The following is a 13500-nucleotide window of genomic DNA, read 5'->3' on the forward strand; positions in this document are numbered from 1 at the left end:
CGATTTAAAACCAGAGGAATGTGATATAAAAAAGGGGGTGAAGAAAGCAGTAGAGTGAAAGAGAACAAGTCCAGTCTGGCCTTTTCCTCTTTACCAACCCGCCTCTGCCTCATACCCCACCCATTGCATTCCTTTACAAAAGCCCCCACATCCCAACACCTTCATTAGAGGTAAACGTTTGGTAAGGTGGGAGACAAACTTAAAGACGAAACCGAAAAGAAATTGTCTTCAAAGAGCTACAATAAAAGGTAATGTTCTAACTTTTTACCTATTTGCAAGGTTATATTAATTATTTAATATAAAGTGGTGCCTTTGTGTATTGTGTTATGTCCATGAAGTATTTTCAGTAAGGCCAGCAGCTATCCATGTTTAGATGTTTTTTTTTAAGTCTATGACAAGTTATTTTCTGTCTTTTCTTGGCAGTCAAGAGGGCATCAAATTCAAAAATTCTTTTACATTTCGACTACATATATGATCCACTTTCAATAAAGATTAATGTTGAAATGGGTGAAATGCTCCTTTAAAGATTTTCATGTTGTCTTTGTATATAACATCATACTTGAAGCACATCATATTTGAGAAACAGGTAATGTTTCACTGTGGACTTCTCTTTCTATTAATTTTGTTATAATTGTTATAACTAAATTCCTCACTCTTTCATGATTTTAGCTTAGTTAAGAGCAGAATTATCATTGCTCAGATAGAAAGAATACAATTTTAAAGGAGCCGGGCAGCATGTTAATCGCTCAGATAGCTGTTGAATGATTCACGGTAAACTAAAAGCAGCCACAAATACGGTTAGTCATTTTGCTAGTGCCCACGCACCACCTGTTCACCCCTTCCCTGTCCATCCTTCTCACCAATCCATGGTGCTTTGTACTGAGTAGGAAGATAATACAGTGCACTACGGGGTCTTAACTACAGTCCACACATTCTAACAGTAGTTTTATGAATCGGTCAAGAGCAAACCCAGAGGAAATATAAGAAAAGTTTAGAGAGATCGATAAGAATAAAAAGCCACAGACATTTGGGTAGCGTACAGAAATAAGAAATAATAACAGTTCAATAAAAAGTAAAAAAAAAAAATGTCCAGCATCCGAATAGAACCGAGAAGAAGACCTGAGACCCTTCTCTGGGAGTGGCAGTTCACTTTATGCAAGTGTAGATAAAGATTGTTAGAACCTGTTGAGACTTGAGGCTTTTGCTTTATGATGCAAGTTTTCTTGGCGTTGATGTTTTTTTCCTGCTATAGCCCTAAGATACAAATTCTTGTATGGGCATGTCTAAAGGGATGAATCATTGAGTTTCTGTGCAAATAAGCACTAGACTAGATTATTACAAAACATACCACTTATGAATGATCCAAACAGTGAACAGGAAACTACTGGTTTTGTAGCTGACCTTTGCCATGCCATTTTTGGTGGTCTTTCAGTTAACACCATCTCCCTTACTCTTTCAGAATGGGCTCCTCTGCTGTACAGATCGTGTGTGTGGCACTGGGAATTTTAGGTCTCATTGCTGCGGTCGTGACCATTGCGGTTCCAAGATGGAAGGTTTCTGCCTTTATTGGTCAGAATATTATCACTGCACAGGTAAACATTTCGTTTAAAAGAAAAGTAGTTAAAAGCTAGATAGAAATTTTGGTAAACACTTTTGTTAAGGGTCCAATTCTTAACTGCTTATTAGCATGCATATTATTGGCTGTTTATGTATAAAGTACATATTAATTTATTCTGATTTCTGATGATTTATTCTGCATGACCTTATTCTACATCCATTAATCCTACCCATTATTGAGGCACAAGTCGTAGTTAATAGTTGAGTGAGAATTGGTCCCTAATCCATCCTCTGCTAAACAGAAGTTGATGTGTATGAGAAGGCGGCATGGCGTGTAGCCTATTTAAATTTGAAATGACACAAGTTGCGATATTCTTTTCTTCCTTATTGTTGTGCCATGATATATCCGAGCGAAACAGCTTCTCGAACAAGAAAAATTTAGTAGGACGGGACTTTATTTAGTCAATTGGGATTTGTGGTTTGCTAGTGCTGTGATGTGACAGGTTGATCTCGCCCTCAAGCCAGTAAACATCATTAAATATTCCATAAAAAAAATTCCATGAAATATTCCATTAAAAAAAGATAGTTAATTTTGATTTCATGTTGACTTTTATCATTATATTATTAGATTATAATGCTATCGTGCATATTCTACAGAGAGATGGAGACTGTACTGGAGCGACATTCGGTTATTAATAAAATATATATATTCTTGAAAAAATTATTAGCCTATGTGGATGGGAAGGTATATATATTTTGTTATTTGACAAAATTTAGATTGATATCTTTAACTTACTTAGGCTACTTTCCTCAGACCATATTTTCCAAGAATAGGCTAACCTGTAATCAGCAAGATCATCGTTTCTCTCCTCACAGGTTCAGGAGGAGGGCTTGTGGATGCAGTGTGTGGTTCAGAGTACCGGACAGCAGCAGTGTAAGTCCTACGACTCGCTGCTTATCCTGAGCTCTGACATTCAGGCGTCCCGTGCCATGACCATAATCAGCTGTATGCTCGCTGTCCTGTCCCTGCTCATTCTGTGCGCCGGAGCCGACTTCACCACCTGCATTGACAACGAAGACGTCAAACCCAAAGTGAGTCTGGTGTCCGCCATCGGGCTGATCATTGCGGGCTTGTTGATGATCATCCCCGTCAGCTGGGCGGCTAATAATATCATACGCGATTTCAACAATCCACTGATCGATCAGTCTCAGAAAAGAGAGTTGGGTGCATGTATTTTCGTGGGCTGGGGAGGAGGAGTCTTGCTCCTGCTAGCCGGAGGCCTGCTGTGTTGCTTCAGCAGACCCCGCTCTGGAGGATCGGGCGGAACAGCCAAATACTACAGCAATAGCGCCTCAGCACCAAGCAAGAATTATGTGTAGATAAAGAAAAATGTGTTAAACTAATAAGTAGTAGTCGTAGTAATTATAGCTGGAGTCTAAAATGGGTCAATGTTATGCTCAATGTTGGCTCACACTGAAAATAAGTAACAGCAACATTTTGTCACATTTAGCTTCAAACTATGTTTAAAAAAAAAACTGGTATGAATTTTTGACGGTAATTTTTAGCGCATTTACATCTATATTTGTCAACTTGGAGATATTTTAAATAATTCAATCTAAATGTTAACATTTCTATTTAACATTTCCATTTAGATTTAAAATGTATATTTAGCATTTAGATTTAAAATCTAGATTTAGATTTAACATTTAGGTGTAACATTTAGATTTAACATTTAGATTTAACATTTAGGTGTAACATTTAATATTTAGATTTAACTATTTTAAATATCTCTAAGTTGACAAATATAGATGTAAATGCGATAAAAAGTGACCGTCAAAAATTCATACCAGTTTTTTAAACATAGTTTGAAGCTAAATGTGACAAAATGTTGCTGTTATTCTAACGGCACCCCATAATGTTAGCAAGTAGTCTTTAGTGGTTGGTTGGAAATGAGAAAAAGGTCAAGATCTAGAAAAATGTAAATATTATTTGTTAGGAGTATTCACAGAAATACAGTCGTTAAGCTTTTTAATGAATTAGTTTTATATCTTTTACAATTTTCTGCTGCGATTTCTCAGTGCAGCTAATAAACTAAGCACTTGTTTATTAAAATTCAGGGATGGGCCAAGCTTGTGTCCAAAATACTTTCAGGTCATTGCATCTGTGCCAGTCCTTGGCATTTCAAAAAATGTTACTGAATAAATGCGGTTGTAAACTTTACAGTGCTTAGGCCACTTGGCCTATTTTTTGAGTAATAACAAACTTTTCAATAACTTTTTAGTATATGGGAATCTACTGCCAATACTGTACAGTTGCTACACAATTTTTGTTAGTTCTCTAAGAATTTCTCTGTTTGTTTTTGTATTGTGTATTTGGTCATAACCATTTCCATTGTCTTTCATATATTTTCATTAAAACTGAACGATTTAAGACATTTGTGTGTAGAATGAACAATGACTTTAAGACACGTAAATAAATCTTTGTTAAAATAACACTGACCTTTATTTTAAATCATATAAAACATATATTAAAATGGGCTTCAAACAAATGCAATCACATTTTTTTTTTTAAAAGAAGAAGAGTAAAATCCCTGAAGAGCAAAATTTGGTCTGCAATGGACTGCAAAATGGTATCAATGAAAACGTTTCACATTATTCTACAAATCTTTCTGGTATGTCTATGTGTCAATTTGCATATTTCTTTTAAATCATTCTACTGGGGTCTCTCTTCGGCTAATTGCTCTCCAGTTCGCTCACTCGCTTGGTCAATTGCTCAACCATCTCTCTCAGCTCCTTCACCTCATTCTGCAAGGCCTGCACATCCTGTATGTGAAAGAGAAAGAAAGCTAGAATGAGATGATTTTTGACAGTTTTATATACATTTCTCTATGTTTGGAGTTAAATAAAATGCATTAAAAAGGCTGGGGTAATTATCTGTTCTCGTACCCCACTGTCAGATTGTCGGTTGTTCGAGGAAGAGGATGTTGTGGCCATCAAGCTCTTGATGACTTTGAACTCTTTGTTTTTGGTGGTAGCCACAAAACCTTCTTTCAAGGAGATCAGGATTGGTTCCCCATCTTTACCAGCAAACCAATCATCTGCATTTACCGATGGCTCTGGACCAATCGTGTCAGGGTAAAGGTCCTCTTGAAACAAGTCAGACTAAAGCAAGGAAAAGATAATGTTGGATTAAGATGCACTAAATCAGGAATGGCGTTCTTACTCCATCATTAAAAAATTTGGGGCTGATATGATTTTTTTAAAAGCTGAATTTTCGATCTTTAGAGTCACATGATCCTTCAGAAACCATTCTGCTTTGGTGCTAAAAAAATGTCGATGTTGAAAACAGTGCTGCTTAATATTTTTGTGGATTCCGTGCTATTTTTTTTTAGGATTCTTTGAGGAATAAAAAGTTCAAATGAACAGCATTTTTTGAAACAAATCTTTTGCAAAATTCATTGAATCTTTTTCAATTAATTAAAAGGTGCAATGTGTAATGTTTTACACCATCTAGTGGTGAGGTTGCGAATTGCAACTAACAAAAGTTATGGTGGGAGAGAGGAAAAGATGTCGTCTGAGACAGCAGAGTAGACAGTTAATCAATGAGGCTCCTTTTCAAAGATAAATTAAGAAATTAGGTCTACCTAATTATCCAGTAAAATGATATGTTATTGTGAATATTACTGTTATTTGTTCATCATTGTGTCAGTGTTTTATTCGCTGACTTTAGCTTGCGTCTTTGCACAGAGAACAACATAGTGATGACGGGGACCCGCGGTGTATATAGATAGATATGTCTCATTCTAAGGTAGTAAAAACATAACGGTTCATTAATTAAGGTCTTTATACACCACTGAAAACATAGTTATGTATATGATATTGCATTTCATTGCATTTTCGGCCCTCTAACGGTTAAAAAAAGAAAATAGCATGCGTCTTGAGTAAAAATGGACGAATGTGCCCACATGGACACAGAGCGGACGCACAAATAAATAAAAAAAAATCTTTTTTTTTCTTTTTTAACAACCGATAATTATCTGGAGACCAGCCATTTTTTATGATAATCAGTACATTTTTCTAGTTCATTTGCAAATTTCTAGCTGTACTCTACCCACATGCAAAGGCAAATTAATAATTAAGACATATCATAATATCATTATTATAGGTTTATCATAAGAGTATTTGGTTAAAGTAAAGACATGGTTTGAAACATAGTGACATAGTGTAGCTTTAATGCATCCTTGCTGAATGAAACTATTTCTTTCAAACAAACGAACAAAAATCTTATTGGCCCCAAATGTTTGACAACATTTAAGCCTAACTTACCTTACGAGGCACAGTCATAACAATAGGTTCACACTTTCTCTCATGAAGTTTATAGAACCTGAAATACATATAAAATAATAAAAAATTTAAAATGCTGATCTTTTTAAATGTTTATGGGACAAAGCAACAACACATTGGGCATTGGTGAAAGAAATGCTGGGCGTGTTTACCTTGCAATCTCACACTTGTTGACTTCCAGGCCTCTCTTAGGCATGTAGCCCATGCCCTTCTGACTCTCTTTGCTGCTGTACATGGAGAGATAGTGGACGTATGGAGCCTCGTCTGTCACCTCAAAGTATCTGATGCTGCTGTCACCCTGTCAAAACACATGCACTTGTAACACATACAACTTCATGAACAAATAACTCTTCATGATCATAAAACTTGAACTTGTGTTAGATCCTTGCCTTGCCACAAAGGTAGACTACACCAGTGTCAGGGTCAAAGAAAGGTAAGAGCACTCCACTGCTGGTGTCCAGCTCCTGCAGAGTCAAGGGCTCATCCAAGTTGTTCTGCAACCACAAACAACACACTTTTGTGAGTCACTTGTTTGTAAAACTGAAAAAGAGAGCTTCTGAAGCACATGATGTACTCACAGGATCCCACAGCGCCACCTGCCGCTCACTCATGCGGCTGAAACCGGTGGTCAGGATCTTGCCTTCAGAAACAAACACAGCTCTGATTGGCCTGGAACCTTCGTGAGGCTTGTCCTTCTCCTGGAACGCACACATACACATAGAGACGTCGTATGAGCAGTGAATAAGCTGGCAGACAGGGAGGTGTAAGAAAGAGACACTATAATAAGCTATAAAAGAACACTATAAACATGTTCAGACTGTAAATTTGAATAAATAAAGGCATAGTTTGAGTTAAATTGATTTAGTTAATTACTTTAAATGCATTCACTGGATGTAAAAAATTATAAGACCAAAAATGCAGTCACATTAACTGTTGTTTGAACTCTCAAGGGGCGAAATTGAAGTCATTTCAAAAGGAATTCCTGCAATCAGGATTTTTTTTACGATGCAGATTTCGCAACAGTTTCAAGTTGGATACTCGAACAATGTTACTCGAACATTTAAATGAACACTAAGAATTACTGTGGCTTTAAATTATTCAGTATCATGGGCTCAATCACAAGTTTTCTGAATTCTCGCATTAACATTGAAAAAAAAAACAGATGAAATGCTTTAAATCAACATTAAAAATACATGAAACCCAACAACCAGCTATAACTGATATTTTTAAGTACAGCAAAATATGCATCCAGACACCACAAGACAACTACTTGCTAGATGTGACAGTAAAATCAATGTGAATGGTAAACAATGCAAATACATGACTTATTTATGTCCCATACTTTTTTTTAAAATCATTATTCACTTCGGTTAGCATTATTCGATCATGTTTTACATTGACGGGATGCACGCACATTGATGATGGAGCCCTTGCGGGGGTCGATCACTCGTAGTTTCTTGTCCTTGCAGGCAGTAAGGATCTGAGAGCCGTTTCTGTTCCAGCAGGCGCTGTAGATCAGATCAGTGTGCATTGAGTCAATGCGCAACCCTGCCTCTCCACGTGCCACATTCCACAGGATGACCACATTATCACAGCCTGCAGACAGAACCCAAGAGAGAAAGAAAGACAGGTAAATCAAGAGTATGGGGGAAGGAGGAAGATTGATGTGAAAGAAAGAGAGAAAAAGAAATAGAAACATCATATTTATGATAAACCTAAAGAAGTGTGTGAAGAATCAGCAGAGGGCGCCACCATTGCATTTTAACTGTAAAAGTGGCCTCTATGTTGCACGAATGAGAACATGTTCTTAGCCATGCATACCTAGGTGTGGTTCAAGACTGTATATAAATGCACTTTTAGCTGTTGGGTCGATGTCTGATGTTGGTTTACCTGCACTCATTAGCACATTGTGGGCAGTGGGGTGCCAGCTGAGGATGCCCACACGTTTGGAGTGCCCGTCCAGCTTCACAACAGGGTCCTTCAGGGGCGATATGAGACCTCCCTCTGGAATCTCCCAGATCTATTACATAACAACATTGACCTTGCGTTATAATAAGGGTGAGTTATAGATCATAATTTTTACACCAGTACGGTTTCCACGTTCAAATTTGTTATTCCAGCATTACAGCTGGTTGGATGCTAGATGGAGCAATTTTAAATAGAAACTAAAATGAAATGATAAATTTACACACTTAAAAGATTGTACGTGTTTGTTGTCTATGACAAGTACCTGTAAACATGAGCATTATTAAACACTAATTAGGATTGATATAGGCACTGTTGTTTCATAATGTTCCCCCTTTAAACCAGTATATATTTTCATACCGACATCATCCAACACAACCGGTATTACCGTATATTGTAGCAAGCCTAATATGAGCTGCTGTTTTGTATACATCATTTTGTTATTCATTAATTGATTTGATATTTATGATAATCGGTAGATGTGGATGGCACTGGTCGGATATTATGGAATATATTAGCATTTTCACTTTAGTACGAGTATTGACTGTTTTGGTGCATACATGCCATTTGATCAAGCCAATAAGCTAAAGGCACATGTCACTCACCATGACACTACAGTCTTCAGAGCCACTGGCAATGATGTTGTCATTATGTGGGCAGAATTCAATGTCCAATACGGGTCCAGTGTGACCACAGACAGTGGGCTGGGACATGTCGATGCGACCCGTCTAAAACACAAATCAGAGACCCAGAAGGGACAAATGGGTTACTAAGGTAAACCTTGGTATGAAGTAGCGAAAACACAAATGTACAGAAGTAGACCCTTCAAATGACTAAACATAGAATATGAACTCTTTGAAACTTTGACCAACAGAGCAGAAAAAGAGCAGGAGAGATCTCAGACAGATGAGGAGGGCTGTGTCAGCTGATCTCAATTTTACAGCTATGCCTTCAATTACGCCTAACCCGTTTAGAGAGTACAGCAACATGCATGAGTTGCCATCGTGCACACGGAGAGCACATTCACTCTGCAAAAATCTTATTGTTGAATGTGAGTGTTGTATGCAAGTCCATGCACAGGAACAGTCTAATCTATAAATTATTACAGGGACTGCAGAACATATGTAAGAACTTAATGCAGCTTAAGCAGAATGGTTATTGTAAAAATATAAATATTAGTTGAAAAACCGACACTTAAAAACCTTAACAGAAAATTAGAAATGCTGCCTTAGCAACTAATTGAAAGAAAATAAGTAATAAAACGATTAAAACTCGAAACTGAAATTAAATAAATTAAAGTTAAATAGAATTATTTAAAAGAATAGAAAGGAAAAAGGAAAAGTGAACATATAAAAATAAAAGACAATTCAAAATATTAATGGATAGATCACTTTGAAATTAATTTTTGGTATGTTTTAGCTTACCTCAAAGGCTTCCAAGATCCAATTTTGGATATTTTTAGGTCAAACCGTTATTATCTGTAAGTCATATAATGGAGGTCTATGGTCACCACTTCAAACTATCTCTTTAATAAATACTATACTACTATACAAAATCCCTGATACTATATTATTAATATTACTGAATTACACTAAAATAACTATAGATGATTTAATTATTGTCAGAGAAAGTGACTGGTTAAGTTCAAATTACAACAAATTCATCTTTCCCTAAAAGGGACTAACTAACTTATGGAAACCACTAGTTCTACATTAATATTTAATTTAATCCAAAATATTAATTACAAATTCAGAATGACAATTTGAGAACAAAAGCCAAAAAAAAGATTTCCATGAATTTCATATTCCCTCCCTTTAATGAAATGCGTGAACTTCAAAAGTGTGTACAACCTGATGATCATGTCTCAATACTCTCAATATTGAGCTTTTAAAACTTCCTCAAGCCACCCAAACGAAATGAAAGGGCTTGACTCGAATTCTCGTGTTCATTGGGAAACAATGGCTGCCATTGAGCAAAGCATCGAGTGTAAGATGCACAGCAGATTGAATATGACAGATCTCCCATTCATTCTCTAGCATAAGACCCAGGAGAGCAGAAAGAGTAACACAGAAACAGAGGACCAGAGATGATGGACTGAGAAGATGAAAAAGAAAGAAAGAAATGACATATGAAATAAACTCTACAACAGCAACAAAAAGAGGAAGACAAAAAATAGTTTCCACCATATTGACACCCCCACATATGAGAGGTATTTTGAAAATATCAGAAAGCTTTATGAAGTAAAAGGTACATAATCATATTTTGAACCAAGCTGATCACAAAAAAACAGGCACATCAAGTCTAAGTGACAGCTGTCCTTTTCTCATAGTTTTTGTCACCCACTCAATCTGCAAGCTGTCACCACATCCTGTGCAGAGCTGACAGCAGCGCACTCCAAATATGGCAAAAACAAGATGCAAAGAAGCAGAAAGAGAAGAGATGCTAGGTCTGGTGACACGTACATATGAAACTCAACCTTGAACTTCCTTATTTAGACAAACACTGCATGACATACGTAGATTTCAAAATTCAAAGACTTCAGAAGATCATTTGAAACAGGTAATGGGTTAAAAAAAAAACAACAACCCAACAGTTGGACCTAAAACTATCAAGTCCAACTAACTTATTATCTTTATCTTAATATTTGCATCTCCCTCTCTCTCTCTTTCTCTCTCTCTCTATATATATATATATATATATATATAAATAATCAAGGCTTGAATGAAAGACAATAATACCCACTGCCCACAAACATGAACACTGCAATAAATTTGGCAATTAATTTGAGCTTAATAAGTGCTAAATCTGGATGCACCTTGCTCAGGGGCAATACAATAAAAGCTCCTCCACCACTGGCATCCACAATCATGGCCACAAACTTGGGGTTGACGGAGCAGAAGTTGCTGTCCCAGGTCATCTGGGAGATCCTGATGTCATCATAGCACTGGTCTGCCTTCACCGCCTGGCCAAAGACATGGCGGAACTTACTGGTCCTGACCACCTTCCTAGACATGATGACCTGAGGAATGAAAGAGGAGGAGGAGACAGGGATGGAGAGAGAAAACACATACATATTAGAAACAACTGGAAATGTAAATTAAGTATGATGGTTTTCATCATTACTTTCAAAAAGTCCAGTAGCTCAAACAACAGAGCAGGATGCTAGCAATGCTATGGTTGTGGACTTGACTCCCAGAGAATGCATGAACTGATGAATTGTATGCTTTCGATGCAATGCAAGTTGCTTTAGATAAAAGTGTCTGCCATAATTGAAAGTCGCAAGTTTTCTTTTTGTGGGTTGAAAAATGTGCATCTCAAAAAAAGGCAACATGGTTATATATTCATTGAAGGAAGCTGTTTTTGAGGTATTTCTGTATTTGTAATTTGTGGTGAAAATGGCTAACTACAATTCCTGCATTTGATGGTGATCTGAACTCTTTGCTGTTGTCAGTATGTTCGCACTCAAGTTGAATTCTTGGTTTAATAACTAAATTCTCTTGAATTTGAACAAATTCCTGAAATGAATAGTTATATAGTATATATATTTTCATCTTTCTATGTTTAAAACAGTGTGAAAGAAAGAGGAAGGAAAGAGGAAACTAGCATGAAGTAAATGAGAAGGAAATGCTACTTCTCTAAGTCTGATGCCACGTTGTTTGCAGGTTTTTGTGACAATCACTTTGCTGTATACACCTTTCTTATCTATATCTCTCTCTTTTTGATGCTCTTTTTAATTTCTCATCACATCAAATGCAGTCTTGTGCATGGCCATTTATTCTTAATTAGTTGACTAACAAATGTCACTTTCATTTGCAATGCTTTACTGAAGCCCTGTATGCTCACGGAAATAAGATGAAAAATGAAAATCCAAAAGAAAGTGAGCATTAGATAGACGGAGATAGGAAACTTGTAACTGGACTAACACCACAGCAACTGTTGGGGCGCAGGAGATGTGTAGAACTTCAGTTACACCACATCCTTCCACACAAACATGCTGCTTCAAAAATACAAATGTTTCCATTCATTTAACTAACTTCTATAATAATCCAGATTGAGACTGGGGAGGGGGCAACTATCCCTTTAAGGATTAAAAAAAATGTTATATTAATGAATTTAAATATTTTTATAGTGCTTTATTCTATTTCTGTTTTCTATATTTCTTTCTAGCTTGTATTGAGCAAACTCTTATGTAGGCAACAATATTTGCAAAAAAAAAAAAAAAAAAAAAAAAAACTGAGAATGAGTGAAAAACGCGGTCATGTCAGCTTCACCTTTATCTGGAAATACTGTTTAGTTCTCTTACAAAACTTCCTCAAATGTTTAACCGTACCTTGCCACAGTTCAGAAAAGCACAGACACATTTAGCAATGGAAGTTCTCGTTGAAACAGTATTAAGGAGCAGTACTAAACCGAGTAAAAAGATTGAATGTATTAGGAACGATCTGCAGGTTAGGGCTGCGTCTCAAATAAACAACATTTTAGGCCGTATAAGAGCGTCTAGGCGCGCCCAACATGCAGTCTAGATAGTCAGCTTACTATGTTTTGAGAGGCGGGCAAAGATGCAAAGTTCTGCACGGTTACCAAAAACACCGTACATTAGCACAACACACCATATGATGATGGGACGGGGCACTGTACCTGAGAACTGTGGCTGGGAGGGACTCTGGCTCCTGAGGCGAGAGGATGAAGCGCTGGGCTCGTTTGACAGATAGAGAGATGCGGATGAATGCCAGCAGTTATGGCCAGATCTCACTGTAAAGCATGGAGGAAGTGAGAGTTTAAGATGTAGATGAGAATGGGAGGTGTCCTCGCTTTATGTTTCCTTTTAAAGTGATTTACGTTGCATGAAGCAGAACCCTGTTTGATCTCAAACTTTAACGTGGTCATAGCAACACAAACGGGAGATAAAGTTTGCGGTTTCACACTCAAATTTTCCTAAGCTTTGTTTTCTAACAATAGGCAACTAAACGCCAAAGTAGTTAAAAACAGCAGTGAAGTTAACGCCCTAACAAACATTTGTACTCAAAATTAAGTTTTTCTGCAATGTACAAATAAAACTATGTTAAATAAGCCACACAATTTGTCATGGCAAATAATAAATATTGCGGTAGGTTTTCACAGCACGCTAGACTTTTATCGTTTAACCTAAAATATGTGTGTGGATGGCTTTTTAATTTTTTTTTTTATAAACAGAAATATTTGACAATAAGAAGTCATGGTCCTAATTCATTTTTTTTTTTTGTCTTGAACAAATGTTTCCTTCTGTCTGTACACGATTTATATTTAGCAAGAAAGTAAACTGGCACTGGCATTGTGTATTTTACACAGTTATTAAGCATTTATCTTGTTTTGTGAAGAGTGTTATAATTAGGCTATATGCATCTAGTTGGCTATATCCCTTAAAGGGATAATACAGCCAAAAATTAAAATTCTGTCATCATTTACACAAAAAAAGGATGTTTTGAAGAATTTCAATGACCAAACAGTTGACTATTGACTTTCATAGAATGGAAAGGAAATAAAATAAATACTATGGAATTCAATGGGGCCACATCAACTGTTTGTTGGTATTCTTCAAACCATCCTCTTTTGTGTTCAGCAGAAGAAAGAAACTCATACAGGTTTGGAATGACA

General features: G+C 36.6%; 2 protein-coding genes across 2 annotated transcripts; one reads left to right on the forward strand and one right to left on the reverse strand.

The window, feature by feature from the left end:
* Positions 1-106: 106 nt before the first annotated feature.
* On the forward strand, positions 107-3037 carry cldni (claudin i). Its single transcript, XM_039686686.2, has 3 exons — positions 107-248; positions 1460-1592; positions 2434-3037. The coding sequence occupies exons 2-3, from the start codon at positions 1461-1463 to the stop codon at positions 2935-2937; spliced, it is 636 nt and encodes a 211-aa protein (XP_039542620.2). The 5' UTR covers positions 107-248; position 1460; the 3' UTR covers positions 2938-3037.
* Positions 3038-4035: 998 nt separating this feature from the next.
* On the reverse strand, positions 4036-12679 carry coro1a (coronin 1A). Its single transcript, XM_039686685.2, has 11 exons — positions 12505-12679; positions 10682-10885; positions 8472-8594; positions 7792-7921; positions 7316-7497; positions 6480-6599; positions 6291-6395; positions 6054-6199; positions 5884-5941; positions 4504-4719; positions 4036-4380 (listed from the first exon to the last, which is right to left on the reverse strand). The coding sequence occupies exons 2-11, from the start codon at positions 10877-10879 to the stop codon at positions 4291-4293; spliced, it is 1368 nt and encodes a 455-aa protein (XP_039542619.1). The 5' UTR covers positions 10880-10885; positions 12505-12679; the 3' UTR covers positions 4036-4290.
* Between the last annotated feature and the right edge of the window lie 821 nt (positions 12680-13500).

Source organism: Pimephales promelas, chromosome 3, assembly GCF_988280905.1.
Source record: "Pimephales promelas chromosome 3, fPimPro1.hap1.1, whole genome shotgun sequence".
Taxonomy (NCBI): Eukaryota; Metazoa; Chordata; class Actinopteri; order Cypriniformes; family Leuciscidae; genus Pimephales; species Pimephales promelas.

What these genes read in the sequence shown, in the direction of transcription:
- coro1a (XM_039686685.2), bottom strand. Translation starts at nt 10,879, where the DNA reads ATGTCTAGGAAGGTGGTCAGGACCAGTAAGTTCCGCCATGTCTTTGGC. An exon ending in TAGTCTACCTTTGTGGCAAG is followed by an intron (nt 6,200 to 6,290) that starts GCAAGGATCTAA and finishes GTGTTTTGACAG; the next exon opens with GGTGACAGCAGCATCAGATA. An exon ending in AACAAGTGTGAGATTGCAAG is followed by an intron (nt 5,942 to 6,053) that starts GTAAACACGCCC and finishes TATGTATTTCAG; the next exon opens with GTTCTATAAACTTCATGAGA.
- cldni (XM_039686686.2), top strand. Translation starts at nt 1,461, where the DNA reads ATGGGCTCCTCTGCTGTACAGATCGTGTGTGTGGCACTGGGAATTTTA. An exon ending in AGAATATTATCACTGCACAG is followed by an intron (nt 1,593 to 2,433) that starts GTAAACATTTCG and finishes CTCTCCTCACAG; the next exon opens with GTTCAGGAGGAGGGCTTGTG.